Raw genomic sequence first — 26,419 nt, forward strand, 5'->3', positions numbered from 1 at the left:
GAGTCACTGTGACCATCTCACAAAGACCCTTAAAGTCCATGTGGTCCCGTGGTTTTCTAATTCTCAGAGTGCTTTGGAGTTTTCCTACTTTTTGAATTATTTTTTTTAATAACTAAGATAAAAGCATATAATTATATAATAATTCATTGTCTAAAATAGAAATGAAGTATTTATTTTAATAGGAATTTATTACTGGTTTTATATATTGAGGATCTGTGAAAGTTTTACTCAGAAAAGGGTTCAATGCTGGGGACACTTTTTTCAATAACTGACCGAGCCCACTTGCCTTCACAAGTCAGATGAGGGGCAGGGGCAGAGCCGGCCAGAACCGGCGGGCCCAGCTGCCTGCCCACCCCCAGTAGCCTCAACCCCAGTGGCTCTGTCTTGCTTAAGGGAGTGAGGGTACCTCCCTGCAGGGTGGGATGACCCTGAGCTCTAGCTGGGGGTCTCCAGCTTGCAGACCCCGTGGGTGGATGCGTGGTGTGGAGGCGGGTTACATGTTATCAGTAAGGCAGCCTGACAGAGCCATGAAGCCAACTTCCTGGCACAGTCACAGCTGGAATCCTAGGGCTCGTCCACACTGGGCTCTGGCGGGTTTAATTAGGGACTGAGATAGCAGTGTCGTCCCTGGATAGTCGGTTTGGCATAAGCACCGACACCCTGAGGACTCAACCCCCCACCCTCTTTCCCTCACAAAAGAAGGAAGCCAGGCAAGAGAGCAGAGGCCTCGGGCAGGGGAGTGAAAGGGCCAATTTAATGAGAAACTATAAACTGAGACCAGCCACGATTCACAGTGACAGGAGGCCATGCAGTGGCAGTGCGAGACCAGGAGAGGGGCGGCAGCAGGATACAGCGGTCCACGTGAGCAAGTTCACAGACAAACCATTCAGGAAATAGACAGTGTGGGCTCAGGCCCAGGGCAGGGCTGGTGTCCACCAGGGCACTTCTGCCACTTGCGGCTGCTCCTTTCTCGTCCCCAGCCTGTCCCCCGTCCAGTGCCACAGCTGCTCCTGCTGCAGTGCCCGCTGTTGGAGCGAGCACAGTGACAGGTGACAGCAAGCCAGCCAGGGCAAAGGGTGCAGCGCTTACTGGGAAGAGGATCCGTGGAGAGTGCACTGCAGATCTGAGTGTGCCTGCAAGGAGGCCCCTCCTCTCTGTCACCTCTAGTCCCAGCTGGGACACACCCCACAGAGGTTGTGCCCACATGCAGCAAGGACATGGTATAGACAGATGGGCTAGGCTCCTGGGCATTCCTTCTGCCCTAGCAAAGACCGGGGTTCACAGAGGTGTGGCTGGAAAGGGAGCTGGGCAGGGGCCAGAGGAGAGTCCCTTCTTGGCAAGCTAGGGCCCAATCTCTTACCCCATGGCCTGCAGGTGTGCCAACGTCCACATTACCCCAGGTGGCTTCTGGGCACTGTTAAGAGTTCCTGAGTTCTGAGGGCCAGAGTCATTCCTTCTGACCATCATACCTGCCTCTAGCACTCCAGAAACAAACTCAGGCCTGCCTGGGTCCATCCCCCACTCTCAGCCCAGCAGATCAGAAATGACTGTGGCTACAGGCTAGGCCCCACTGCAGGCCCCAGGTCTAGGGAACCAGCCACTGCTCTGGCTGCTTTTGGTCCCAGGAAGACCCAGGACCGAACCTGTACCTGGTTCAGAAATGGAGGAAGAGACCCCAGCAGGGAGACCATGTGAGATCATTCCCTGCTTCTCTTTCTGATCACAAACACCAAGCAAACCAGCAGCACACAAGCTCAGTGCCATCCCCCTGCCACTTGCTGACCCTTGGCCTAAAATCCAACAATTTTTGCCAAAAGAGTCAGATGCTCAGGGAAGGGCAAGGCGAAGAGGACAAGACTTCCAGGGGACGGACTGGTGGAACGGCTTCCACCCCCAAGTGGGAGCAGGGAAGCGAGCCACTGAGCGCGGGGAGCAAAGCACAGGGGGCCAGACTGACAGTGGGGAGTCCAGTCCCGGCTCCGTTAGCAGAGGCGCTTGTACGTGTAGATGTAGGCTTTGCAGCTGGGGCACGTGTGCGTCACATCCTTGAAGTCGTTGATGAGGCAGGGGATCAAGCAGCAGCCCAGGTCACACCTGAATCGGAGACGGGGAGAGACAGGGAGGCCTGAAGAAAAGGCGCCGAGGGCCGGGGCCTACTCCAGCGTGGTGGTGGGTGGGCTCAGCCTCCCCACCCAGCAAGCGCCATACCACCTACCCCATGAAGCAGCAGAAGAAGCCCAGCACGAAGTTCATCAGGCCAATCTCGTAGGAGATCTTGGTGGTGATGGCCTGCTGGCAGTGGGGACACACCGTCTGCACGGGTGCACCCTCAAAGATCTCTCCCTGCAGCACTGTCACTGTGGTGGCAGCCCCTGAAGGGACCAGGACCGTGGCCGTATGGCCCCCAGGGCCAGGGTAAGGCCCTGGCGGGTAGGGCCCTGGTGGGTAGTAGCCCATGGGTGGATGGGGGCCTGGAGGAGGGTAGAAACCTGGAATGACACGGAAGATGGAGCAAAGACAGATCACTGCCTTGCCACCTGCCCCATGTGAGAGGTGAGCACAAAGCCCTGAGGCCCCCAGCACCCAAGGACATAGGGTGAAGCCTTGGGGACCAGGCCCTGGGCCAAAGTAACCATCCACATTCTCCCAGCCTTTCCTGGTCCCTGTCCCATGGGGACCAAGACAGAGAAGCTACTTGGCCCAGCCAGATAGGGCAGAGAGCTGGGAACAAGGTCTAACCTCTCCTCTTCTCGGTCTTATTAGCTTGATGCGTTGAGCTCCCTCGCCTCTGACACACAGGGGACTGAACTGTGCTCAAGGACCTTGACCACAGGAGGGAAAGCCTTGTCTCTCACCAGCCTCTCCTCCCCACCAGCATCAGGTCCTGCACTGTGGTGCCAGGGGCCAGCCCACCTGACCAGGGCCCTTCTCCAGCCTGTGTAGTCTCTCTCAAGAGCTGCTGGGTGAGCAGGATCCCAGGCCTCCACCATGGACTCAGGTTCCTGGGAGCACCTCCAGGAACCAGCCCTCCCCTGGCAGGGCCCGGGACACCTCTGGCTCACAGAACCTGTACCGTGTTCTAGGGCACCTTCCCATGTCCACGGTCCAGACTCACTGTCGGCCCCCCGCCCTTATATTAAACACCCACACAGACTACCTGCCCGCAGCAAAGGCTGGCTGGCAACCCAGGTGACATGCTGGGTGCTGGGCTAAGCGGATTCCTTTCCAGCTTACCTGGAGGCATGTAGGTGCTGTCTGCATTCACATGTGGGGGGATGAAGCCAGGCTGGGGCATTGGGTGACCCGGCGGCTCATAGGGTGGGGGACCAATGTCTGCAGGGGGCAGTGACATGCCCGGTGGGGGCTGCATCACAGCTGGGGAGGTGCGGCCTGGACAGAGAGAGACACAGAGAGGCGGGGAGAGGAAGCTCAGAGGGCTCCGGCCATCGGCAGAGGGCTGCTCCAGGCACCAGCTCCTGGCAGCTGGAAAGGGCAGGGGACAGCAATCAAGCACTGAACCCTACCTGGGGTGGGCGGAGCTCCACTTTTCTCCTCCAGAAGGGGGGCTGTGGGGCCCCCAGGGTAAGGAGGGGGTGGCTCATTCGACATCTTTGCTGCTTCTCCTGGACCCTGGAGGACAAACCAAGATGCAAAGTATGCTCCCAGCCCGCACCCCCCACCCCCCACCGCCAGTCAGGCACTGGTCTGTGATGAGGGGCTGCAGCACAAGGTGTGTGGTCATCCTCAGAGCCACCCCTGCTGAGCCCAAGCACACAGGGCCTCCTGTGGCTCCTCCTGCAGGTGTCCTCTGCCCTCGGGGCTCAGGTCACCTTTCACTCCCCTCCCCATAAATCTCCACGCTTGTGATGGGCTGGGACCAATTCCTTTGAGAGAGCAGACTGGGCTCCCTGTAGGCCCTGGAGATGCCCCACCATTGCTGAGGTAACCCAGCCCAGAGCCACCATCCTCCAACCTCCAGAAACTACCAGCTTCAGGGGTCACCCACACTTCCTTTGTGAAAACCAGAGGGTGGGGTGGCCCTGGGAAGGGGACAGAACCCAGCAGCTCGGGAACCTAATCTAGGGCTTCTCACAGGGCAGTCTGGTCACTGGTCCTCTCCTCCCCTCCAACTTAGGGAGCACCAGGCTGGCCTCCACACCAGGGCACTGTGGCCTGCTTGTGGGAGGGGGTCTGGGAGAGTTTTTACCTCCAATCCCAGGTACTCAGAGGAGACAGGCAGGTGAGGCTCCTTCTACTGCTGGCCTGGGCGGACACACAGGGTTCTGGGGAGCTGTTTCAGGGGGAGAACAGGTAGCGCCCTCAGCAGCGGGGCAGGGCTGCTCTGGGCACCTGGCCCCACGCAGCCACACTCCCTCGGTACTGTATGTCTGGTGTCTCCCCCGCTGCCCAGCTCAGCGCCATCCTGTGTCCCTACCCACTCCTCAGACCCCCTTCCCTTCCCCACAGCTGCTGTCTCCCCAGGGCCACGGCCAGTCTTCTGTCCACTCCCCACCAGGCCCAGAGCAGCCCCCCCACGTCCACATGCCCTGTGGGAAGGAGTCAGAACCAAGGGCTTCTCCCCACGGCAGCAGCGCTGTTTTGGTCGGGGAGTGGATGGGGCGAGAAGGAAGGAGGTAGCGTTGGTCATTTCCTTCACAAGGTCCACTGAGCACCTGCTGCCGGGTACTGGGGGAGAAGCGGGGGAAGCAGGCCATCTTCCCGCCCCTGGGTCTGCATTCTGTGTCCTTTAGTAAGACACTTCCTTCACTCTATTCAGCAGCATAAAAGGCTAAAAATTAGTAGCATTTTAAAGTGAGACTCATTTTTTTAAACTGATATAATATGAACTAGAAAAAAAAGCTAAACAGTATAAAAAATATATACAGTGAAAGCAAGTCTCCTAGTGTAGCTCCCTCCTAGAGCCCAACAGTGTTAAGTTCAGAACAATGTGGGGATGGAGGGCCCCAAACAATCCTGCCAGGGGAGAGGGAGCCTGGAGTCAGTAAGTTTAAATATTAAATTTAAATCAGTGGCAGGGCCAGAGGAACTGAGTCCAAGCAACAAAAGTGAAAAAAGATACAGTCGATTTCATCAAAATTTAAAACTTGTGCTTCTAAGGATACCATCAAGAAAGTGGGAAGACAACCCGCACAGTGGAGGAAAATTTTTACAAATCATGTATCTTATCAGGGACCTGTACAATTTAGAATATATAAAGAACTCTTCTAATTCATTAACAAAAAAGATAACCCAATTTTTTTAAATGGGCAAAAGGATCTGAACATACATTTCTCCAAAGATAAACAAATGCCCAATAAGCACATGAAAAGAACCTGAACATTGTTAGCCAAAAGGAAAATGCAAATCAAAACTACAAGGTACCATTTCCTACCCACTAGGATGGCTAAAATGAAAAGGACAATAATAACAAGTATCGTGTAGAGAAACTGGAACCCCCCACGCTGCTGGTGTAGCCGCTCTGGAAAACAGTCTGGCAGTTCTTCAAAAGGTTAAAATAGAGTTACCACATGACCCAGCAATTCTGCTCCTAGGTATATACCCAAAAGAATTGAAAACTCATGTCCGTACAAAAATGTTCATAGCAGAATTATTCATAATAGCTAAAAAGTGTAAACAACTCAAGTGTCTATCAACTGATAAATGGATAAACAAACTGGAGATATATATATATTTCCATACAGTGGAATATTATTCAGCCATGAAAAGGGATGAAGTACTGACACAGCTACAACCTGGATGACCCTTGAAAACATTATGCTCAGTGAAAGAAGCCAGACACAAAGGACCACATATTATATGATTCCATATATGAAATGTCTGGAACAGGTAAATCCATAGGGGCAGAAAGCAGATTCGTGGTTTCCAGGGGTTTGGGGGGCTGGCCATAGAACGGCAATTACGGAGTTCCTTTAGGGATGATGAAAATGTTGTAAAACTGACTAATGATGGTTGCACAATTCTGTGAATATACTAAAAACCACTGAATTGCACACAATTATTTAAAATATTTTAATTTTTTGGCCACGCCCTGCGGCATGCGGAATCTTAGCTCCCCGACCAGGGATTGAACCTGTGCCCCCTGCATTGGAAGCACGGAGTCTTAACCACTGGACCGCCAGGGAAGTCCCTGAATTGCACACTTTAAATGGGGAAATCGTATGGTATGTGGATTATTGTATGTCAATAAAACCTATTAAACTGAAAGAAAACAAAATTGCCCAACCTTATCACCCTAATGCAGCCAGTCTCTGCATGTCCCTGCCAGTCTGCATGTATAGGCACCTATATTTTTATATAGTTGCCGTTGTGACAAAGTTTTAAATCCTTTTAACATTGTGTCACATATATTTCCTCCATCTTGCAAGACTCCATGACCATAGATTTTAATATTTCCAAAAATGGGCCCATCACTGTTTACATGACCAATCCCTATTAAAGCATTTAGAATGCTCCTTATTACTTTCATAAAAAACTGGAACACCTTTGGCTAATGCTCTTTCCCTTTCTTGGATTATTTCCTTGGGCTAAACCTGTCAGAAGTGAGATTATTAGGTCAAAGGGTATGGACATTTTATGCCTTCTGTGAAGGATGATGCTGATTTACAGTGCAAACTCTGAATACTACTGTTATGATTTGTAATGTTAAGATGACGCTTGGTTATGTTTACTTCTTTGATCACTAAGAGGGAGGACATCTTCCCAAGTGCTTATAAATTATATGCCAGCTCTTGTGAGTTGCTGCTTATAATTATCCTTTGAAGACATGGGGGCCAAGGAAAGACAGGACCTGTCTGAGGTCCCATGGCTTATTAGAGGCTGAGCCAAGCCAAGGACGCTGGCGTGACTCTTCCACCCCCACCTGCAGGTGACTCCTCATAACACAGGGTCAAGAACAGTAAACAGCAGAGCCTCTAGAGGACGTCACAGAAGTTCCCTTTCTAGGGGCACTGGCTGTGCATGCTGGGCCTGAGGACCCTTGCTCAGGCCACTGCCAGCGGCCACAGCCACCCCGATGGGAGAAAAAGGCAGCTTTCCTTAAGGAGCTTGACTCGAGTCTGCAGAAAACTCTAATATACTGAGTCTGTTAGAACCCAGGCTGGCACCTGCTGCACACTGCCATGCTCCGCCCATCAGGGATGCCTCTGGGGGTGGCTCACCAGGAAACTGGCGGGTCCTGGGTTGCTGAGCAGGCCGGGAAGAGCTGCACTGTGCTTGGCAAGGCGCTTGAGCACCTTTGGGTTTAAGAGGGAGGAACTAGCCCCTCCATGTCTGGGGAGCAGGCACACACATACACTTCTGAGAATGCAGACATGGCCTGCCTTGTCACCAAAATCTCTGGATCTAATTCTGTCATCTCCTAGAGCGCAAGAATTCACTCTGGAATCCCACCATCATAATGATGGCATAAGCCCTGCACGCAGGGCAGAGGCCTCCCCTGGTGTCCAGCAGAACCTAGAGCAGGCACTGCTGCAGGACACTCATTCCACTCCAGGCCCCGACTGCACCATGGCCCAGCTGCTCCTGTCTCCTCCCCTCCCCTCCACACCCACAACCACACTGCAGCTGCCTTCCTGAACTGTGGCAGAGACTGGGGGGCAGGGCCCTCCAATACGAAAGAGGTTTCTGAAAAATGGCTCACGAAGATTTCAGGAATTCAAACCCCAGTTCCCCTAGTGCCTCCCAATATAAAATCAAATGTGTGTGTTCCCACAAAACTGCATTGTCTCTAAGGTGTAATCAAAAACCTCAAGAATGCAATAATATTAAAAAAAAAAAAGGCACGTGTCCAAAAGCAGAACAGTTTTCCAATAAAAACGCACACTGGGGCTTCCCTGGTGGCGCAGTGGTTGAGAATCTGCCTGCCAATGCAGGGGACATGGGTTCGAGCCCTGGTCTGGGAGGATCCCACATGCCGCGGAGCGACTAGGCCCGTGAGCCACAATTACTGAGCCTGCGTGTCTGGAGCCTGTGCTCCGCAACAAGAGAGGCCGCGATAGTGAGAGGCCCGCGCACCGCGATGAAGAGTGGCCCCTGCTTGCTGCAACTAGAGAAAGCCCTCGCACAGAAACGAAGACCCAACACAGCCATAAATAAATAAATAAATAAAATCTAAATTAATTAATTAATTAAAAAAAAAAAAAAAAAACGCACACTGCTCAAGTTAAGCTACAAGTGCAAGCGTGGAATCTGAGATCACAGCCCAGGCAACTTCACTGTTGGGCAGGTGCTGGAGCGTCTGTTAAAAGAGGCTCAGGAACGGCCGCAAGTTCCCAACAGAGGAGAGGGAGGCCCATGGTCCTGGGAGCTCAATGAAGCCAACTTGCAGCCCCTGAAACCCGAGACAGGCCTCTCAGCCTTCTGTTTAGATATTGTAGCTACAGACTGTGAAGAAACAGAGTTGTCTGAGAGCCGTCATGAGTCTATCGTAAACCAAACAGGAGCTCCCGGGGGGCCCAGAGGATGTTACACAGCACACCCCTTTATGCCCTCTGGACTTGGTGGATGCAGAGGTATTACCCAGTCATAGTACTGATAAAATACAAATTCTCTGAGAAGGGAGCTAGCGATCCAGCTGACCGCTCAGCAGCTGGCCAGCCAAGGTGCTGACCCCAGCAGCACGTGGGTGTAAGGTGCAAAGAAGGGCACCCAGGACCTGGGAGCTGACTCTTCTCTGCCACAGGCTTCATGGATTTCCTCTTTAAGGAGCCTTAAATTCCTGCTTACCTGATTACAGGCAGTTTTGGGGATGCCGGGGAATTTCCACTTCACCCTGGATGAAAGCGAAGTGCCGCTGCCCCAGCCCTGATGGCTCCTACTTTAGAAGCCACTGGCCTTGGGAGACAGAGCACTTTCGAAAAGCTGAAGTCTGGGCTGGAACTAAGCAGGAGCTGGAAACGTGTGCAGGGCAGAGGCTGGATTCTTGGGGCACCTGTCACGGGGCCCCGAAGATGAAACTGACAAAGGAGATCAGTGTCCCCTCCACTGCATTTTCAGGTTGAGGCCTGGCCTGAAAGGAATGTCCTGACTATGGCCAGGGCGGGGAGGCAGCGTGGGGCGCGTGGCTGGCAAGCTGAGAGGCGCTGTTGGGACTCTGATCCGCGCCGTTAGCCCACAGCTTCCTCAGGAGCCGAGGACAGACCAAGGGACAAGGGGGAGTCCAGAAGCTCTGGGACCATCATCCCCTACATGGGAGAGAGGAGAGGGAGGGCCTGCACCCTGTTCCACCAGGGGATGGAATGGGGCCACTTAAAAGCCGCATCTGGCCTCTGCCCCCACAACCAACACAGCCTAGCACCTCACCCCCTGTGCTCTTATGTAGGAGGGAATTATTCCGGTCATCCTAAAGTGAGATGAAGCCTGTCTCCACGTCTGTCTGTCTGTCTTTGGACCCACTCCCTGCTGCAATCTCATCTCACCTTCCCCAGAGCAGCAGGCACTAGGGCCTCTGGGGTAGGACACAGGGCCGGGCACTTTCTGCAAAGCCAGGTCTCCCCATGTTCCCGAGTGGAGTTAAAAGCACAAGACCTCCCGGCCCTGGGAAACGGCTCTGGCGTTCTGCTCTGCTCCCAGCTACTCACTGTGCCCTGTGGAGAGCGCTGCTGTTGACCCAGGGCCAGAGCCCAGCCAACTGGCAGCAGTCTGAGGTGGCCCAGGTGGCTCCCCGTGGGAGCTGGGAGGGCCTGGGCCCGGGCCAGCAGGATACACCCCTCACTGGCTCAGCTGCTGCTGCAAACTCCATTCTGTAGTCTAAGCTGTCCTGCACACCACCATGGGGGTGCCAACCCTGCCCCCGGTCCCCCCACCCCAGACAGTCTCTGCTGAGGAAACACACCCACACTGCCTTCTGGAGGAGGACTGGGAGGGCAGGGAGGGCAGTTTGGAGCTGAGACGCATCTGTACATGAGTGCAGGTTCCTGGAGGACTGAGGACAGATGTGGGGGACGAGACAGAGATGAAGGGAGAGGACGCACCCAGAAGGAGGACTTTCTGACATCAGTTTTCCCCCAGGGTCTGCTAGAGCAGCGGTTCTCAAACTTTTTGGCCTCAGAACCCCTTTACACTCAATTATTGAGGACTCCAAAAAGATTGTTTTTGTGAGTTATATCTATCAATACTTACCTTACTAGAAATAAAAAATAAGGAATTGTTAGAAGTATTTATTCATTAAAAAGATTAACTCATTACATGTTAACATAAATAAAATTTTAAAATAACTACTTTCCAAAACAAATTTAATAAGAAGATGGACATTGTTTTACATTTTTGCAAACCCTTTAAAAGTCTGGCTTATCATTAAAAAGTCTACAAATAACAAATGCTGGAGAGGGTGTGGAGAAAAGGGAGCCCTCCTACACTGCTGGTGGGAATGTAAATTGGTGCAGCCACTATGGAGAATAATACGGAGGTTCCTCAAAAAACAAAAAATAGAGCTGCCATATGATCCAGCAATCCCATTCCTGGGTATATATCTGGACAAAACTATAATTCAAAACAATACATGCACACCTATGTTCATAGCACTATTCACAACAGCCAAGACATGGAAACAACCTAAATGTCCATCAACAGATGAATGGATAAAGAAGATGCGGTACATATACACAATGGAATATTACTCAGCCATAAAAAAGAATGAGGGACTTCCCTGGTGGCGCAGTGGTTAAGAACCCGCCTGCCAATGCAGGGGACACGGGTTTGAGCCCTGGTCTGGGAAGATCCCACATGCCACGGAGCAACTAAGCCTGTGTGCCACAACTACTGAGCCTGTGCTCTAGAGCCTGCAAGCCACAACTACTGAGCCCACGTGCCACACTACTGAAGCCTGCACACCTAGAGCCTGTGCTCCGCAAGAAGAGAAGCCACCACGATGAGAAGCCTACGCACCGCAATGAAGAGTAGCCCCCACTCGCCACAACTAGAGATAAAGCCCGTGCACAGCAACGAAGTCCCAATGCAGCCAAAAATAAATAAATTAATTTAAAAAAAAAAAGAATGAAATAATGCCATTTGCAGCAACATGGAGGGACCTAGAGATTATCATACTAAGTCAAATAGACAAACACTATATGATATCAATTATATGTGGAACCTAAAATATGACACAAATGAACTTACCTATGAAACACAGACTCATAGACATGAGAACACTTGTGGTTGCCAAGAGGGGTGGGGGTGGGGGTGGGGGAGGGAAGGACTGGGAGTTTGGGATTAGCAGATGCAAACTATCATATAAAGGGTGGATCAACAACAAGGTCCTGCTGTATAGCACGGGGAACTGTATTCAATATCCTGTCATAAACCATAATAGAAAAGAATATGAAAAAGAATGAATATATATGTATAGCAGAAATTAACACAACATTGTAAATCAACTATACTTCAATAAAATAAAAAAGTCGGGCTTAAGAGAAGGCAGCTGGATGCTCATATCTGCTTCTCCATCCAATCTGTTGTGATGTTTTGGTTGAAGTATGAGAAAATCCAGCCTCCCACAGTAAGTAGCTGGAAAAGGGAGAGGTATCTGAATAGTCTTCTCAGCTAATTGTGGATATTCTTCAACACTACACCCAAACCTGACAGGTGGTAGTAGCTTCTTAAAGGTTAGTTGCAATATGGAATCTGAATCTTTAACAACAAATTTTTCCTATTACATTGAAAATCATTGGGCCACCTTGTATTTGGAATGGATCTTTTACACATGCCCCGTTTTATAACAGCATGCATGGGTCATTTGGAAAATAATGGTCCATGATTATGAGCCCTGATGATGTAGATCTAGCAATGTTAACACATCTCATTATAAGATATGCCTCCCTCAAAAAAATCACATTGTTAGTATCACCACCAATCCCATCAGAAAAGTCTTTAACTACTGGGAAGCTGTCAAGCTCACTGTGGCAGATACAAGTTTTCCAAAATTCTGACATTTTCACTTGAAAGCTCAAATTTTATCATTGGAAACAGTAACAAATTTATCATTGGCAACTTATACAAAAACAAAAGGTCAGTTGTTTCCCTTGAATTAGCAGGCTCACTTTGTTCATTTTCAAGAAAATGTCTGCTAAATCCCCAAGTCTGAATAACCATAGTCTGTGTGTCAGTTGTTTTAAATAAATATGGAGCTCCATGAAAACGCTAGTTCAGCTCACAGCTCAAACAGCTGCACACATGCTTCCCCTTGAGGTCTCCAGCATGCTTCATGTGCGTCCTTTCATCACACAGAACATTAAAAAAATGTGTACTCAAGGGTCCAGATAATAAACTCAATAATTTTTACTGCTTTTTCTTAAATGAAACTGGCGTGAACACAACCACAACAATGACTAGCACAGCTGGGTGCCACGCCTTGAGCAGAGCTAAGTCCCGCTACTCTTGCACCGCCAATGCTAATGCCAACACAACGAAAAAGGCAATATAACCAGTAACGTCTTGGTGTCCTTATAAACAGAGTTCTGACCTTCCGCCCCTAGAAGGTCTCAGGAAGCCTCCAGGAGACTGCACGTCACCTCTCGAGAGCTGCCGGGCTAGAGGCACCCCCAAGCCGGTAAGAGGGTACCTGCAGGCAGAGCAGGGTCAGGGCCAGAGGGACCGAGAGTCCCAGGACCGAGAGTGGACTGTGCCGGTGAGTCTCCGAGCTGGCTGTTTGTCACACCGAGGCCCCACCCCAGGGACATGCTTGCTGCAACGTGCAAGGCTTTAAGGAGGCATCAGACTAGTTCAGACTCAGCTCCACCACTTTCCAGCTGTGTGACCTCACTGAGCCTCAGTTTCTTGGTTTGTAAATGGGGATAATCATGCCTACCTCTCAGGGTTGGAGCAAGTTTTATAATAAACAGCGTAAGCAAAACACCCAGAGCAGTAGCTTGAGGCCGAGCACACAAGAACACTGAATAAATGGCACCTGCTATTGTGGTCAATTATTGTGAACAACTTCCAACGGGAAGGAAAACAAAACAGGCACTGATGCCTCTGCTATGGCAGCTTCTGCTCCCATAGGAGTGGGGATCCTGGTGTGCATTCCCCCGGATCCCGGGGTACTCGTAATCAAGCCCAGCCTGAGCGGCTCAGCCCAGAAGAGGTCACTGCGGCACGGCCAAGTGGCGGCCAACTGCTCTGTAAGCCCCTAAGACAACTTCTGGAAAGGAAGAGATACTAGCAATCATTCTAAAGGGCCATCGCTCCTTCCAGGCAACTGCCCTGGAGCTCCATGGGCTACAATGCCCCGGGAAGGGCACTCTGCCCAGACACTGGCATCCACCCGAGACCCTAGTGACAGCAGCTGCAGGGCCGAGTTTCCCAGAGCTGGGCTGGCCTGCCCACTGCCTCCCACCAGAGGAACTCACCCTCCACCCTCCGGCAGCCATGGCACCAGGATGCCAGCTGGCCTCAGAGGGGCTCCTCTGTCCCCAGGAGGCAGGTTCCAGGCGTCTGGCCAGAGGGGCTTTGGGCTTTGCCGGGGAAACTGAAAGGCAGCTTTTCGCCTTGCCCGCAGCCTCACATCTGCTGAACCAAGGAGGCGCCCACTGCTCCACGAAGGGTGGAGGCCGGGGGTGAAAGCCAAGTGCCCTGGGGGGGTCCCCTGGGCCCACCCAGAGGATGGGGGAAGGGGAGCACACTCAGCCCCTGCTGAGCAAGGGGGCCTGGCCCACATCGTCCACAGCCCGCCTGCCCACTGTAGAGGCTGCGTGGACCATGAAGGACCAGGCAGTGTGAGGTGTCCCTGTGGCTGGGGGCTTATTCACCAGGGATGGCTGCTGACTCCCTGGGCGACGCCACTTACCGTCCTGTTCTCCCAAGTTCCCAGGGGTGGGCTTAAGGACAGTCTGTTTGGTGGCCACTTAACAGAGGCCCTTGGAGGGGGACGGCACTTCCTCTGGGAATAGCCAACGGTCTGTTGGTGCTGAGCATTGTGTAGCACCTACTTTGCGCTGGGCACAGGCTGGGAAGTGTCAGGGAGTGAGTGGCTCGGTCCCTGCCTTCCAGAAGCTCACAACTGAGTGGGGGAGACAGGAGTCAAATACACACCAGAAACACCAAACCTAAGTACACAGTGAAACCAGTGGTGTACAAGAAAGTACACTGTGAAAGTACAGAAAGATCAGACCCTTTCTGGGGGTCAGGGAGCAACTCTCCAAGTAAGCCGGGGGGAGGAGGTGGGGTCAATGAGACTAGCAGGCAAAGAAGAGGACGGAACAGGGGCAGGACAGTGAGTCACAAGGCCTTAGGAAGGAGGCTGCGCCCGGTGTGGGTGGCCAGACAGCAGCCTGGAGCCATCGAGCCTCAGGACTGTTTCAGAGGTACGAGGCGCAGGGGCTGCCCTGCAGCGCACAGACCTCAGATCCCCACAGAGGACCTGGGCCAGTAAGCAGGATAAGGACCTCAGGCCACGCAGCCCACAGCAGCACCCCAGCCCTTCTCCTCTGAGCAGCCACCCCCCACCACATGTACCACCCCCTCAACTCAGCCTTCAGGAACAAAGACACTGACTTCCTTTCTAGACCAGCAGTAAAATTTGAAGAGCGCCACCGATGGATTGTATGACCCTATATAATCTCTCCACGCCTCCGTTTCCCCACCTGGACCCCAGAACTCCATTTTTATTCAGGGCAGCAGTATCTTTGCTAAGATGGTCTCAGCCCTTCTTACAGTCATGTGACCATGTATTTAAGTTCTGGCCAGTGAGTCACAGTAGAGTGACATATGTTCTTGTTGGAAGGTGCTAAAAGGGAGCCACCTCGGCGGGGAGATGGAGCCCATGTCCTCAGGCCCTCCTCCTGCCTGCTGCCAGGAAGATGGATGTGACAGCCCTAGCAGCCATGCTTGACCACGAGGTGACCTTGGGAATGGAAGCCGTGCTAAGGACAACTGAAGGTGCCCAGGCCCTGGATGACCATGGAGATACCATTCCAGCACTGAATGGACCACCTCTCTCACCTATCTTGTAGTGAGAAACAAACTAACTTGTTTTAGCCGGGTTACTGTGAGTTTCCTAGTAAATGCAGCCAGACCTCAATATCAAAGAGAAACAGAGGAGCTAGTTTTCCAGTAATTCTCAAATCCAAGGTAGCCAGAATATACTTGTGATTCGTAAATTTCCAGTTAGTTATTAACAAGGAAGGAAAACAAGTACCATTAAAAATAAATAGTGCTCCTTGGGCCTGAAGGTATGTAAACAAGTGGTCCATCATTGAAAAGCTCCCATTAGGATTTCCCAATGCCTTGGCTTCCTCTAGCTCACACTGCCTTGCCGAGCAGGCCCGTAGGCTGCCAAGTTCAGCCCTGGCAGGACTGGAAATCCTGAACTCAGCCCCTTTTCCATTGTCCTTAAAGATGCAGGCAGGACAAGAGAGACAATCCCTCCCTCAGATAGCATCACTGGTGGCTGCATACCATTTATTTTTACGCTTGAACCTGGGTGTATCTGATGCCTTGGGAATTCTAAACACTTCAAAACAAGCTAAAGACATGGAAAGGACCAGAAAGTAGATCTGGTTCTCCCATCTGTCTGCTCTCCTCCCACCCAGCCCTATACTCTTCTCCCTGATGAGTATCATGGCTCAACGGAGCTGATACATCAGCCTAAGCCAATGGCTCCAAATACCACAGCCTATGCCCTTCCCCGGGGAGGCTTGAGCCCTGATGTCACAGGCCAAGCAGGAAGGGCAGACTCCTCACCTGCTGGTACCCAGGCACTAGGTCCCACCCATCTGGCCACCTAATGTTCCAGAGTCTCAGTTTTCTCATCTGTGAAATGGCAGCAGCCGTCCTTGACCCACCGAGTTGTGATGAGGCGTAAATGAGGTCATGGATGAAGAGCACGCAGCTCAGAGCCTGTCACATAGTGTTCAATAAACACAAATCATGGTTTGCATAAATACAAATAGTTGTATTCATGGAGACGCAAGCAGAGTGTGGGAAAAGGAAGTATACAATAAAACAGAAAAGAGAATACATTGGTTGCTCTTAATCAGAAGCAAAATCAAAAGGCAGATAGGACTCAAAGAATGGTTCTAAGCTAAAAAGTAGTAAGACTTCTAGGAACTGTGATGATGACAATCATAAATGCACAATTTACATCACGCTGAATTCTGGTCAGAGCCATGGCAAACCACTCTGACTCCCCGTGACAGAGGCAAGGGCACCTGGGCCACAGCACAGTGGGTTCATGCAACTTTTCTGGAGGACAATCTCACTGCTGTACATTCTTTTTAACACATTAATTCTACTTCGAGGCATTTGTCCTAGAAATAAATGAACACATGAGCCAAGGTTCACATGTAAAAATGTTTCTATATATCAACGTCTTGATGTTCAACCAAAGGGACTAGTTACCCATCTGGTTAACCTATACGATGTAACTATATTCACTCCCTCAAAATGATGTGGATCTACCTTTACTGACATAGAAAGATGGACTTGATAGAGCACCACGTAGCATGTACAGTGCGATCCCTTCTCAGAGAGACGTGCGTATTTACATGCAGATTACACACCAAATGTTAAGGGTGGTTTTTTCTGGGCAGTGAGATTTTGGATGATTTATTTACACACACACACACATAAACTTTTTATTTCTGTGTAGTTTCTAGTTTTTATAGGGTGGGCAGCTCCTTTGGTTGGTTCCTTCCTCAAAATGCTCACTATAAGTGTGCTATATTTATGTGTATTCCTCCTCAGTCCAGAAAAGGTGTCTCTGACCATAATCTAGTTCTGTCTGTAGGGAAAGAAATGCTCCAAGGAGCAAACCCAAGGACTGGGCTGTTCCCCTCTCATGAGTTGGAGTGGTCTTTGCTTCCGTTTTGTAGGAATTTGGTAACAGGTCAGTTCTCTATACCAAGTCACTTCCCAGTGCTCCAGTAAAATTGAGGGTCTAGACCTGTGAAGCTGGGACATAAAGGCCATCTGAGGTAGTTCTAGCCTCAGAGACCCTGCCTGGAGAGCCAGCAGGAAGTCACCTGGCAGAGAAGGCAGGTGAGAAAATTCCAATAGACACATGACAGAACTGAGACTGACAGCATCACAGGGCTTGACCGAGGTCACTAGCTGGAGCTGGCGCTGGGAGCACAGGTCTCCTCCTGCCCTCTGAGCCGCCTCCCAGGCAGGACCAAGCTCAGGAGCTTGGATTCTGCATGTTCTACCTTTGACACAGAAGAAGGAAGTACAGACAGGAGGGGGATGAGGAGCAAAGGGCAGAAAACAGATGCAGCTGCAACCACGAGTGGATAAACAAGTCATCTGCACCTGCTGGACAGGAAGGGCTTGGTAACCAGAAGGCTGACTAATTTTAGAAATGCAATGAATCTAAAGAACCATCGCTTAGGCAATCAAAGTGGAACCCTGAAAAGAAAAAGTCCTTAACTCTGCCTTTGTTGAGCTGACACAAAATGGAAGGCAGCTATGCTCACCACTACACCACCTACACGAGCTGACACAAATGGACAGTCTTTGGATTGACTCTACTTTAACTGGTTATCTGAGATCAAGATACACCATCCTGATCCAGGAAAAAGCTCTAGGGCCTTAAGTGCAGCCAAGCCACATGGCTACTACAAGGTCCCCATCCAGCTGTAAGAGTCTTATTTTGGACACAAAGGCCTGCTGGCCTTGCTGGCCCAGGAGAGGAACTCAGCCTGCAGCCGGGCCTTGCCCGAGTCCCCCCATTCCGTTGGGGGTGGGGGAACCTCTGTGCTCCCAAGAGAACGGCTTTGCCTTTCTGCCCTCGTGAACTCCGAGTCCCGGAGGTACTGCTCATTTTCCGTGAGCACAAGGAGGGAGCGCCTCTGCATCATTTAAGTCCCTCCTGTTGCAGGCAGTCTCTCAATTCTTTTACACTAAGCACTGCTGGGTGAAGAACAGCAGCTGCAGCCAGTCCAGCGTGACACGCTTCTAGAGGTCACCTGGATGGAATCAGTGAAAAGAAAGAAGCCCAAAGCCAGCAGACACCTAGCAGACTAGTAATTATTCCTGGGGTAGGACCTCACAATTACAATGGTTAGATGTGCCGTAAACACCCTGTGAAAGGGCACACGGTAAGAAGCTGCGTACAGAACTGACGAAAAAACTCAAGAACACACAACAGTACAGGGATACTCTCCAGAGGAAACGCTCCTACGTGTAGCAAGGGGCGCTCACACGACTGGCACTGACAATCCAGAGGGGCTAGCGTCCAGGACAAGGACACGATGTCCACAAAGGTGAAGGGGAAGAGCCGGAAAAGTGCCCTGGGAAACCTGAGTGGGGAACAAATCTAATCAGCATGTGAAATTACACTCCATGAAACAGTATATGGAAGTTGAACTAAATTCATATCACTCTAAATGGACATCTGACCCAAAGAGCTGGCTTGTGCCATTTGGGACAGAATTATTTTGGATCTTCTCTTTGAGGAAATGAGAGCTCACGCTGTATCTGGGGTTGCCTTATTTTCGGCCATGTGCGTATTTCTCTATGTTTCATACATCTAGAGGCCACCTTTCAGGCCACAAGTGTCTCTAGGGATCACCAAGTCCAAGGTCTCAGCTGACATACGTTTGGTCTTCAGACATTACTAAGCACCCACGAAGGCAGGCCTGGGTGCGGTGCTGCAGATAACAGTGGGCAAGACGGCCGCGCCTGCCCTCCGGCTGCTCCCTGACGGGGAGCCTGGCCCAGCTGCTCAGACAAGAGTCGAGTCTCAAACCAGTGCTCCTTCCCACTGCAGCTGGCTCAGCCCCATCTCTTATCTCACACATTTTCCAAAATGTTGCTCAAAATTTTGCTTAAGCAGAATCTTGAACACCCAACAAAGTGCTTCGCGTGGTGGAATTCCACTGTGTGAGCGTACGTGGATTTCACTGCACCCAGGACAAAAACAGAAACAAGTGAAGTGAGCTGACCAGTCCCTCCCTTTCTCCTGGAACAGAACGAGGGCTCCTGCGTGCCTCCCCTGGTGCCACCCAAGGCCTCCACAGGGCACCAGGACCGGAGACCTCTGCCCTGCCGGCTGACTGCAGCCCTGACCCCTGCACGTTCACTAGGGAATTCAACTCTACGCAGATCTGTGTTCCCCGCTCCAGGGAGGATGGAGCACACACAGACCACGGGCCCTACACCTCAAGGCCTTACCAGCCAGTAGAGAGATGGGACAGCTGAAGGGCAGACACATACATGATTTTATTCAACACACAAACAGCCAGCACGCATCTAGGCCCTGAAGATGGGGGAAACAGCAGTTTTCATGTCACAGTCCAGTGGGGGAGGGGCTGTAAAACACAGAAACTGGTAAAATACATTGTATGTCAGCCAGTGAGGCGCACCACGGAGGACAGAGGAACAGGGAAGCGAGGGCTTCTCTGAGCAGGGAACCTTCAGGCAAAGACAGGACGGAGGTGAGGCGAGAGCCACGAGCCACGTACACGGCCGGGGAAAGGTCCTGGAGAAGTGCAGTTCCGCGCAGAGGCCTGGAGCATGTCCACACGCCCGTGGCTGGGCAGGCGGCTGGGCAGAGTCGGGGCAGGAGTAAGATGGAGGGCTTCCCATGCTGTGCCTGGGCACTAACGTGGGTCCCCGAGAGTCCTGAACCCTACAGCGCTTGGCCCCCACCTCCGGCGGGCACAGGTTCTTTTTGGCCAGTGTGACTGGGACCGCAGAGGAATGGGCCCCGGTGTGGCCCCCATACTCCCCAGGCAAAGCAGGTAGACAGGTGACCCGAGCTCGCCTGAGCTTGCCTCCATGGGGACAGAAACCGAGGCCTGCCCCGAGTGCCAGAGCTGAGAAGTGGTCACGTGAGCAACACAGAATTCCTCTAGCTCTGGGATTAGCCAATTTTGTTCAGCAGAGCCATCACTACCCAAGTTTGTTTGCTTATTCTTTCTTTCAAGTGACTACCTGTTTGAAAAGATTTAAGATTCCTGACTCTTTAATTCAGCCAACATTTCATAGGCCCTCTATAGAGGCCACTCACCTCCCTGGTCCCTGCCCTCAGGGAGCTGCAGATCCAGCTGGAAAGCCAGCTCACACTTGAAAAAATTTTGCAAAAGATACTCAGCAAAACCCAAATGAGAATACATGACAGTAGGTGCTCCAGGTGAGAGAGGGGGCGGTCTGTGGGTGGGGGCCCTGGGAAGGCTTCAGGGACCAGGTGGGCCCTAGGTAGGCCCGCAAGGAGGTGGGCAGGGGTTCCAGGACTGGACCAAGAGTCACTAGGAGCAAGGGGGAAAGAACTGTGGTCAAAGGCCCAGCCTCCCCAGGCAGACCGGCAGCTCCCAGAGGGCAGGGGTGGTGTTTGGGGCCAGTCTCTCCACAGCCCCAGGCAGCAGATCAAATATCAGCTGACCAGTTGGATGATAACACAGCCTGGCTGATACTCCCCGGCAGGAGCTCTGTCCCCCAGCCCGCAGGCCCTGCTTCAGTTAGCAGTACCCCTGTCCCCAAGATGGACGTCTGAGAGATGTTCCAGAATTGTCTCTGCCCCTTAAACCCTGACCTGTCAGCAAGCCTTGCGAATGCCATGGTTCACAAAGCTCTCAGAGCTCATCTACTGGTCAAGGTTTAAGGTCAAGGTTTACTGGTCAAGGTTTAAGGGGAAAAGTCTGGACTTGGCCATGTGTTCCAGATCTCTCTACCACACTACACTCCAGCCACCCAAGACTGTAACTTGCCCATTCCCAAACAAACCAAACCCCGCCCCCACCGAAGAACCTTTCCACCGACCCTTCCTTCAGCCTCCAAACCCTCTTTCCAGAAGATGGAGCCTCTTCTGTAATTCCCTGCGGTGGGGATCCTCTGTCCCTCACTCTTGTCACCCCACTGGAGAACACTGGGACTCTCCCCCTCATTTTCCTGGGACCCAGCTCAGTCCCTGGCACAGGTGTGTTGAATAAGCAGGTCGGTGAGGGAAGGCTTCCCATGCTGTCCCTAACCCACAGCCACTGGGCCAGAGCACAGCCTCAGCCGAGAAGCAGTGTGCTGGCTTCCCGATGAGAGTGCCAAAAATCCAGACAAGAAAAGAAACCCTTTCTTGAGTCACAGTCGAGTCCAGGGAGCAGTTTTCACAAGGGGGCCGGGGAGCCCCCATCTCCCTTCAGACCCTGCTGTCTCAGGAGAGCTGGGTTTGGGGCTCTGCTCTGCCATTATTTGGCAACCCTGGACAAGTCATTTGGTATTCTGGCTGCTTCCTCAGCCGTGAGACTCAAAGGTGCCTGAGCTACATCTGCAGAGCTGACACTGCATGCAATGACAAAACACAGGTGAGAGTTCTGTCCGGTGGGAACAAAGCACATACAAAGGCACACACTGCAGACAAAACTTCATTCCCTGCTGTTTCCCCAACTTGTAAGACTATTGCTCTTAATGTTAATTAGAACTGTGACAACCGTTTCACGTCTTCCTGAAGTAATAACAGGTTAGAATTCTCCTCAAACCCCACCCAGGGAGACCCTTCCGCCATTCCCTACCTACTTCCACCTTCCCTGGCCTCTGTTTCCTTCTCTGAAGGAAAAACACAGACACTGAAACAGATCTGAGTTTAGACCGAATCAACACTTATTGAACACATTATGTATCCAGCACCTTCACAATTTTTACTGGACACCTCCTTGTGGTAAGAATTGATGGTCTGGATCACCCTGTGGACAGACCACGCAGGAGCTCACAGCACCCACAGATCAGGAGTACCAAAAAGGTGATGAGAAATGTTTTCTGGAAAAATGATCCAACATTACCAAAAACACATCACAACCGCTTTCATGGAAAGAATCAGAACGCCACTGGCCTTCCTCACCCTGCACTGCACGGTTTCGTGCTGTCTTCAGTCTCATATTAGGGGACCCTAATCTTCTCAGCGCTTACAGCAGAGACAGGCCTTCATCTGGGTGTTGCTCCTCACCTACCACAGACGCAGCAACTGAGGCTCTGGAAGGGCAAATGCCTTGTCACACAGCTTGCAAGCGACAAAAAGGCCTCTAGCGTGGTCTGCGTGGCCCTCTCAGGGCGAGAGGCTCTGCCTGCCACAGGTCCCAAGCCAGGTGCCCCCTGTCCCCTGCAGCACTAAGTTGCACTGCAGCCTCTACCACCTCCAGGGGAGATGTGTCTGGGAGAGTCCTGACTACGCAGAGAAGAGAGAACGAAGACCTTTGTGGGATCCTAGAAACTGGCACATTTCCATTCCGTGCACTCCACTTCCAAGTCCCTTTGTGGGGCACAATAAGCCTCATGCCACCACTGCCAGCCTGGCTCTCCTCCTCTCTCCTCCCCACTAAGGGCCAAGCTCCCACTGCATGCTGCCTTCTCACTGGCACAACTGCCTCCCTCCTCCTCAGGGCAGAGACATCAATATAAGATGCCATGACTTTAACTGCCACACTTCCCTGACTGTGTCCTATATGAGTACAAATACGTCCGTGCCCTTTGAATAGTGTTTCTGAAAGTGGAGACAAATTTTCACAGGACTTGTCTCTTCTCTCCCCTTCAGACCACTGAAGAGGGTTAGGGTTGGTGTCTGTGGCTATGGAATAAAGTCCCTGGGCCCAAGGGACTCAGAGCTTGTTCACTGGGCTACGGAGCCCTGTGCCCCTAGGGCTTTAGAAAACACACCAAACCAGCAGATTCAAACTGGGAAAGCTTATAGTGTAGAGAGCAGGAATGGCTTGCAAGCTGACGACTTAATGTCAGTTCCTGCCGACGCAATACATGGGGCGACCCAGCCATCGGGACACATCCCATCAGTTCCCCCTCAGAACAATTTTGTTCCCTCAAGTATCATTCTATGTCACACAGTCCATGTTTTTGCTCTTAGGGTGATTCTAGAACCATGGCCTGCTGTTTTCAAATCTTTGCAAGAGCACATGTAAAGCTCTTTCTTGGTTCCAGAGGCCCATCCTATAGAAAAACCTCCAGAGTCCTCAGCTCCTCAGGGGCGGGAGGCAGAGAGAATGACTCTCAAATATGCAGTTAGTTAAAAAACAAGAAGAATTCTAAGACTACTTAATTATATGCATGTTTAACTATTTAGGGGGGGACAGACCGATATCTGCAACTTACTTTGCCACACATAAAAACAAAAAAATCAGATGGACTGCTGGATGGTTAGATTTGTGATAAAGTACAATAAAATGTTGGACATTCTAGGTGGCATTCACTGTAGAATTTCTTCAACTTTCCTGTACGTTTGAAACTTTTCATAATTAAACGTTTGGCAGAGGGCAAGGCAGAGCTGGTGTGCCTCTCCCCACCAGACTCTTAGATCAGCCCTGAGGGAAGAAACAAAGCACGGAGGAGCAAGGTCACACTTGCTAGGCACTGCCCTGCCCAGCAGCCCACAGGACACACACGAAACTGGTATAAACCCTATGCTCAAGGTCTTCCATCCTCCTCACACTAAGACCAAGGTTCTCAACCCCAAATGAGCCCGAGAATTATCTGTGGAACTTATTAAGTAAAGTCCTGGGGCACATCTCATAACTACTACATCTGAACCTCTGGGGGTGGGTCCCCGGAATCGGCCCTTTTAACGAGGGCCCCGATGACTCTGATGCAGAGGATCTTAGGCCCATACTGGAGAAACTTATAGCCTCTTGCTCCTTACCTGACACCTGTTGAGAGGCCTCCTGGGAACATTTAGAGGAAAGCAGAAACACGCATACCGTTAAATAAGTCAAGTGCCCAAACCCGGGCTCGCATGACGCCGTGAGTTCAACTACACCAAAGTCCCCGATGGCATGAGGTTGGGCCCAAAGATAGGCCAGGTCACTGTCTCCACCCTCGGCACCGGCGTGTGCGGTCGAGAGCGGGCGCAGAGATTTACAGATGTAGGCAAACCAGGGCGGGCGGGGGAGGGAGAGCCGCGCGGGGCCCGCCTGGCCTGCCAAGGTCACCACGGAGCTCAGCAGAGGCTTCTTTGTCGCCGGGACCCTCCTCCCGACCCCCCCTCCTTGAGGAAACAGCCCCTGCGGAAAACTGGGGATGGTACTTCCCCAACCTTCTCCGCAGAGGATGTGGGAGGCGTGATAGCGGGATCCAAGGAGCGGGCCGGCAGCCCTCGGGGCACCGAGCCCGCCGCCAGCCGAAGCCTGGCTAAGCTGTCACCGCAGCCCCGCGGGTGGCCGGCCAACCCAGCGACGGTACGACGTCAAAACCCCAAGGCCGCTCTGGATCGCATCAGCATCCTGGGAGGAGGCGACCGGCCCGCTGCGCCGCCCCCGGGGTCCCTTTACCTCGAGAGGCCGGCAGCCCAAGGCCGAGCGAACGCCGAGACAGCCCGGGTCCAAGCGCTCGGAGGACAAGACCCTCAGCCCCGCGGGGCTTTGCGCGCACACCCCCTCCCCCGCCAGCCCAAAGGCCTCTGGGAGATGTAGTCCTTCCGGGTGTCCAAAACGCGCTCCGCGGGCCAGCGGGACCACAGTGCCCGGCGTGCACCGCGCGGGGGCCGCGGGCGGGGGCGGGGAGGGGGCTGCGCGGTACGAGGTCGTACCCCTCCCCGCGCGGGCCGCGAGTGCCCAGCCCTGCTCCCAGGGGTCTCCGCGGGAAGCCGTCTAGAATGGTCGAGGCGACTCACTGTCGCCGCGGCAGCCGCGGCGGCCGCAGCAGCAAGAACAGCCGCCTCCGCAGCTCGCAGTCGCGCGTCTGTCAGAAGGAGGCGGGTTGACTTTGGAGCAGGGCCGAGGCCCGTAGCGTCACAGCGAGGGATGGAACCATGCGGTCAGAGGAGGGGCTATGAGGTCAGTGCAGGGGCGGGGCCTCGGGGAGGCACGTGACTAGCCCTGGTGACTTCACGAGAGCGGGAGCCCTTCGGCCCACGCGAGGCACGTGGCAGGGCGTGGGGTCTTTGTCAGGTGAGAGAGCAATCAAGGGAGGCCCTGTTAGGTTTCCCTCCCGGCCCGCCAGACCCCGGGTATCCACCAGAGCTAGGCGCACCTTTCTTCCTTTCAGGCGTATTTGTTCGTTTATTCCACAAATGTCTGTTGGGTTTAGGCGTTGGGCATTATGTGGACATGACCAGGTGGAAAGATTTTAGTTGCCTGATGTGGCGGTTCCACGCAGAGCTTAAATGAGACAACACTCCGCCTTTTCCTTTCAGCTCTCATACTGTTAACAAGTGTTAGTGGGCATTTTTAGTGCCATGTTTTTCGCAGTTTTGTTCCTTTGGTTGGTTTTGCTGTTTAAAATGGCCCCCAAGCATGGTGTTGAAGCGCTGTCCAGTGTTCAGTGAGCATGAGAAAGCTGTGATGTGCCTTACACAGAAAGTACCTGTATTAGATCAGCTGTGCCTGTGTGAGTTATAGTGCCCTTGGCCTTGAGTTCAATGTTACTGAACCAATAATATATATTAAATAAGGTGTTTTAAACAAACACTCAAATATGGTTATGTATTAATTAGTTGATACAAATGTTGTGCCAGTGGCTGGCAGGAACCTTACCCTGCATTTCCCCGGGAGCAGTGAGTGGTTCACTGTTCACTATTTCAGTGTTTGCAGTGACTTTTTTAAAAAATAATTTTTATTTTATTTTATTTTTATTTATTTATTTATTTTTTTAAACATCTTTATTGAAGTATAATTGCTTTACAATGGTGTGCTAGCTTCTGCTTTACAACAAAGTGAATCAGTTACACATATACATATGTTGCCATATCTCTTCCCTCTTGCATCTCCCTCCCTCCCACCCTCCCTATCCCACCCCTCTAGGTGGTCACAAAGCACCGAGCTGATCTCCCTGTGCTATGCGGCTGCTTCCCACTAGTTATCTATTTTACATTTGGTAGTGTATATATGTCCATGACACTCTCTCACCCTGTCACATCTCACCCCTCCCCCTCCCCATATCCTCAAGTCCATTCTCTAGTAGGTCTGTGTCTTTATTCCCATCTTGCCACTAGGTTCTTCATGACCTCTTTTTTTTTTTTTTTTTTTTTCCCTTAGATTCCATATATATGTGTTAGCATACTGTATTTGTTTTTCTCTTTCTGACTTACTTCACTCTGTATGACAGACTCTAACTCCATCCCCCTCATTACAAACACCTCCATTTCATTTCTTTTTATGGCTGAGTAATATTCCATTGTATATATGTGCCACATCTTCTTTATCCATTCATCCGATGATGGACACCTAGGTTGCTTCCATGTCCTGGCTATTGTAAACAGAGCTGCAATGAATATTTTGGTACATGACTCTTTCTGAATTATGGTTTTCTCAGGGTATATGCCCAGTAGTGGGATTGCTGGGTCATATGGTAGTTCTATTTTTAGTTTTTTAAGGAACCTCCATACTGTTCTCCATAGTGGCTGTATCAATTTACATTCCCACCAACAGTGCAAGAGTGTTCCCTTTTCTCCACACCCTCTCCAGCATTTATTGTTTCTAGATTTTTTGATGATGGCCATTCTGACCGGTGTGAGATGATACCTCATTGTAGTTTTGAT

General features: G+C 51.7%; 2 protein-coding genes across 2 annotated transcripts in view; one reads left to right on the forward strand and one right to left on the reverse strand.

Moving 5' to 3' along the window:
• Nucleotides 1–1,879: 1,879 nt before the first annotated feature.
• Nucleotides 1,880–24,453, reverse strand: CDIP1 (cell death inducing p53 target 1). The gene is made up of 6 exons (XM_061210134.1): nucleotides 24,213–24,453; nucleotides 4,208–4,291; nucleotides 3,525–3,630; nucleotides 3,235–3,390; nucleotides 2,216–2,489; nucleotides 1,880–2,094 (listed from the first exon to the last, which is right to left on the reverse strand). Exons 3-6 carry the CDS (start codon nucleotides 3,607–3,609, stop codon nucleotides 1,983–1,985), a joined length of 627 nt encoding a protein of 208 aa, XP_061066117.1. The 5' UTR covers nucleotides 3,610–3,630; nucleotides 4,208–4,291; nucleotides 24,213–24,453; the 3' UTR covers nucleotides 1,880–1,982.
• The window catches only part of C13H16orf96 (chromosome 13 C16orf96 homolog), a 72,428-nt gene continuing 70,457 nt past the window's right edge, over nucleotides 24,449–26,419 (forward strand). Inside the window, exon 1 of the mRNA XM_061209852.1 lies at nucleotides 24,449–24,716. Within this exon, the coding sequence (XP_061065835.1) occupies nucleotides 24,684–24,716 (33 nt within the window). The 5' untranslated portion in view covers nucleotides 24,449–24,683. The remainder of the gene's footprint in view (nucleotides 24,717–26,419) is intronic.

The sequence above is a fragment of the Eubalaena glacialis genome, chromosome 13 (assembly GCF_028564815.1).
Source record: "Eubalaena glacialis isolate mEubGla1 chromosome 13, mEubGla1.1.hap2.+ XY, whole genome shotgun sequence".
Taxonomy (NCBI): Eukaryota; Metazoa; Chordata; class Mammalia; order Artiodactyla; family Balaenidae; genus Eubalaena; species Eubalaena glacialis.

Bases quoted from the DNA above. Each gene is read 5' to 3' on its own strand.
- CDIP1 (XM_061210134.1), bottom strand. From the start codon at position 3,609: ATGTCGAATGAGCCACCCCCTCCTTACCCTGGGGGCCCCACAGCCCCC. The intron at 3,391-3,524 runs GTAGGGTTCAGT...CTCTCTGTCCAG, and splicing joins TGGAGCTCCGCCCACCCCAG to GCCGCACCTCCCCAGCTGTG. The intron at 2,095-2,215 runs GTAGGTGGTATG...TCTCCGATTCAG, and splicing joins TTCTTCTGCTGCTTCATGGG to GTGTGACCTGGGCTGCTGCT.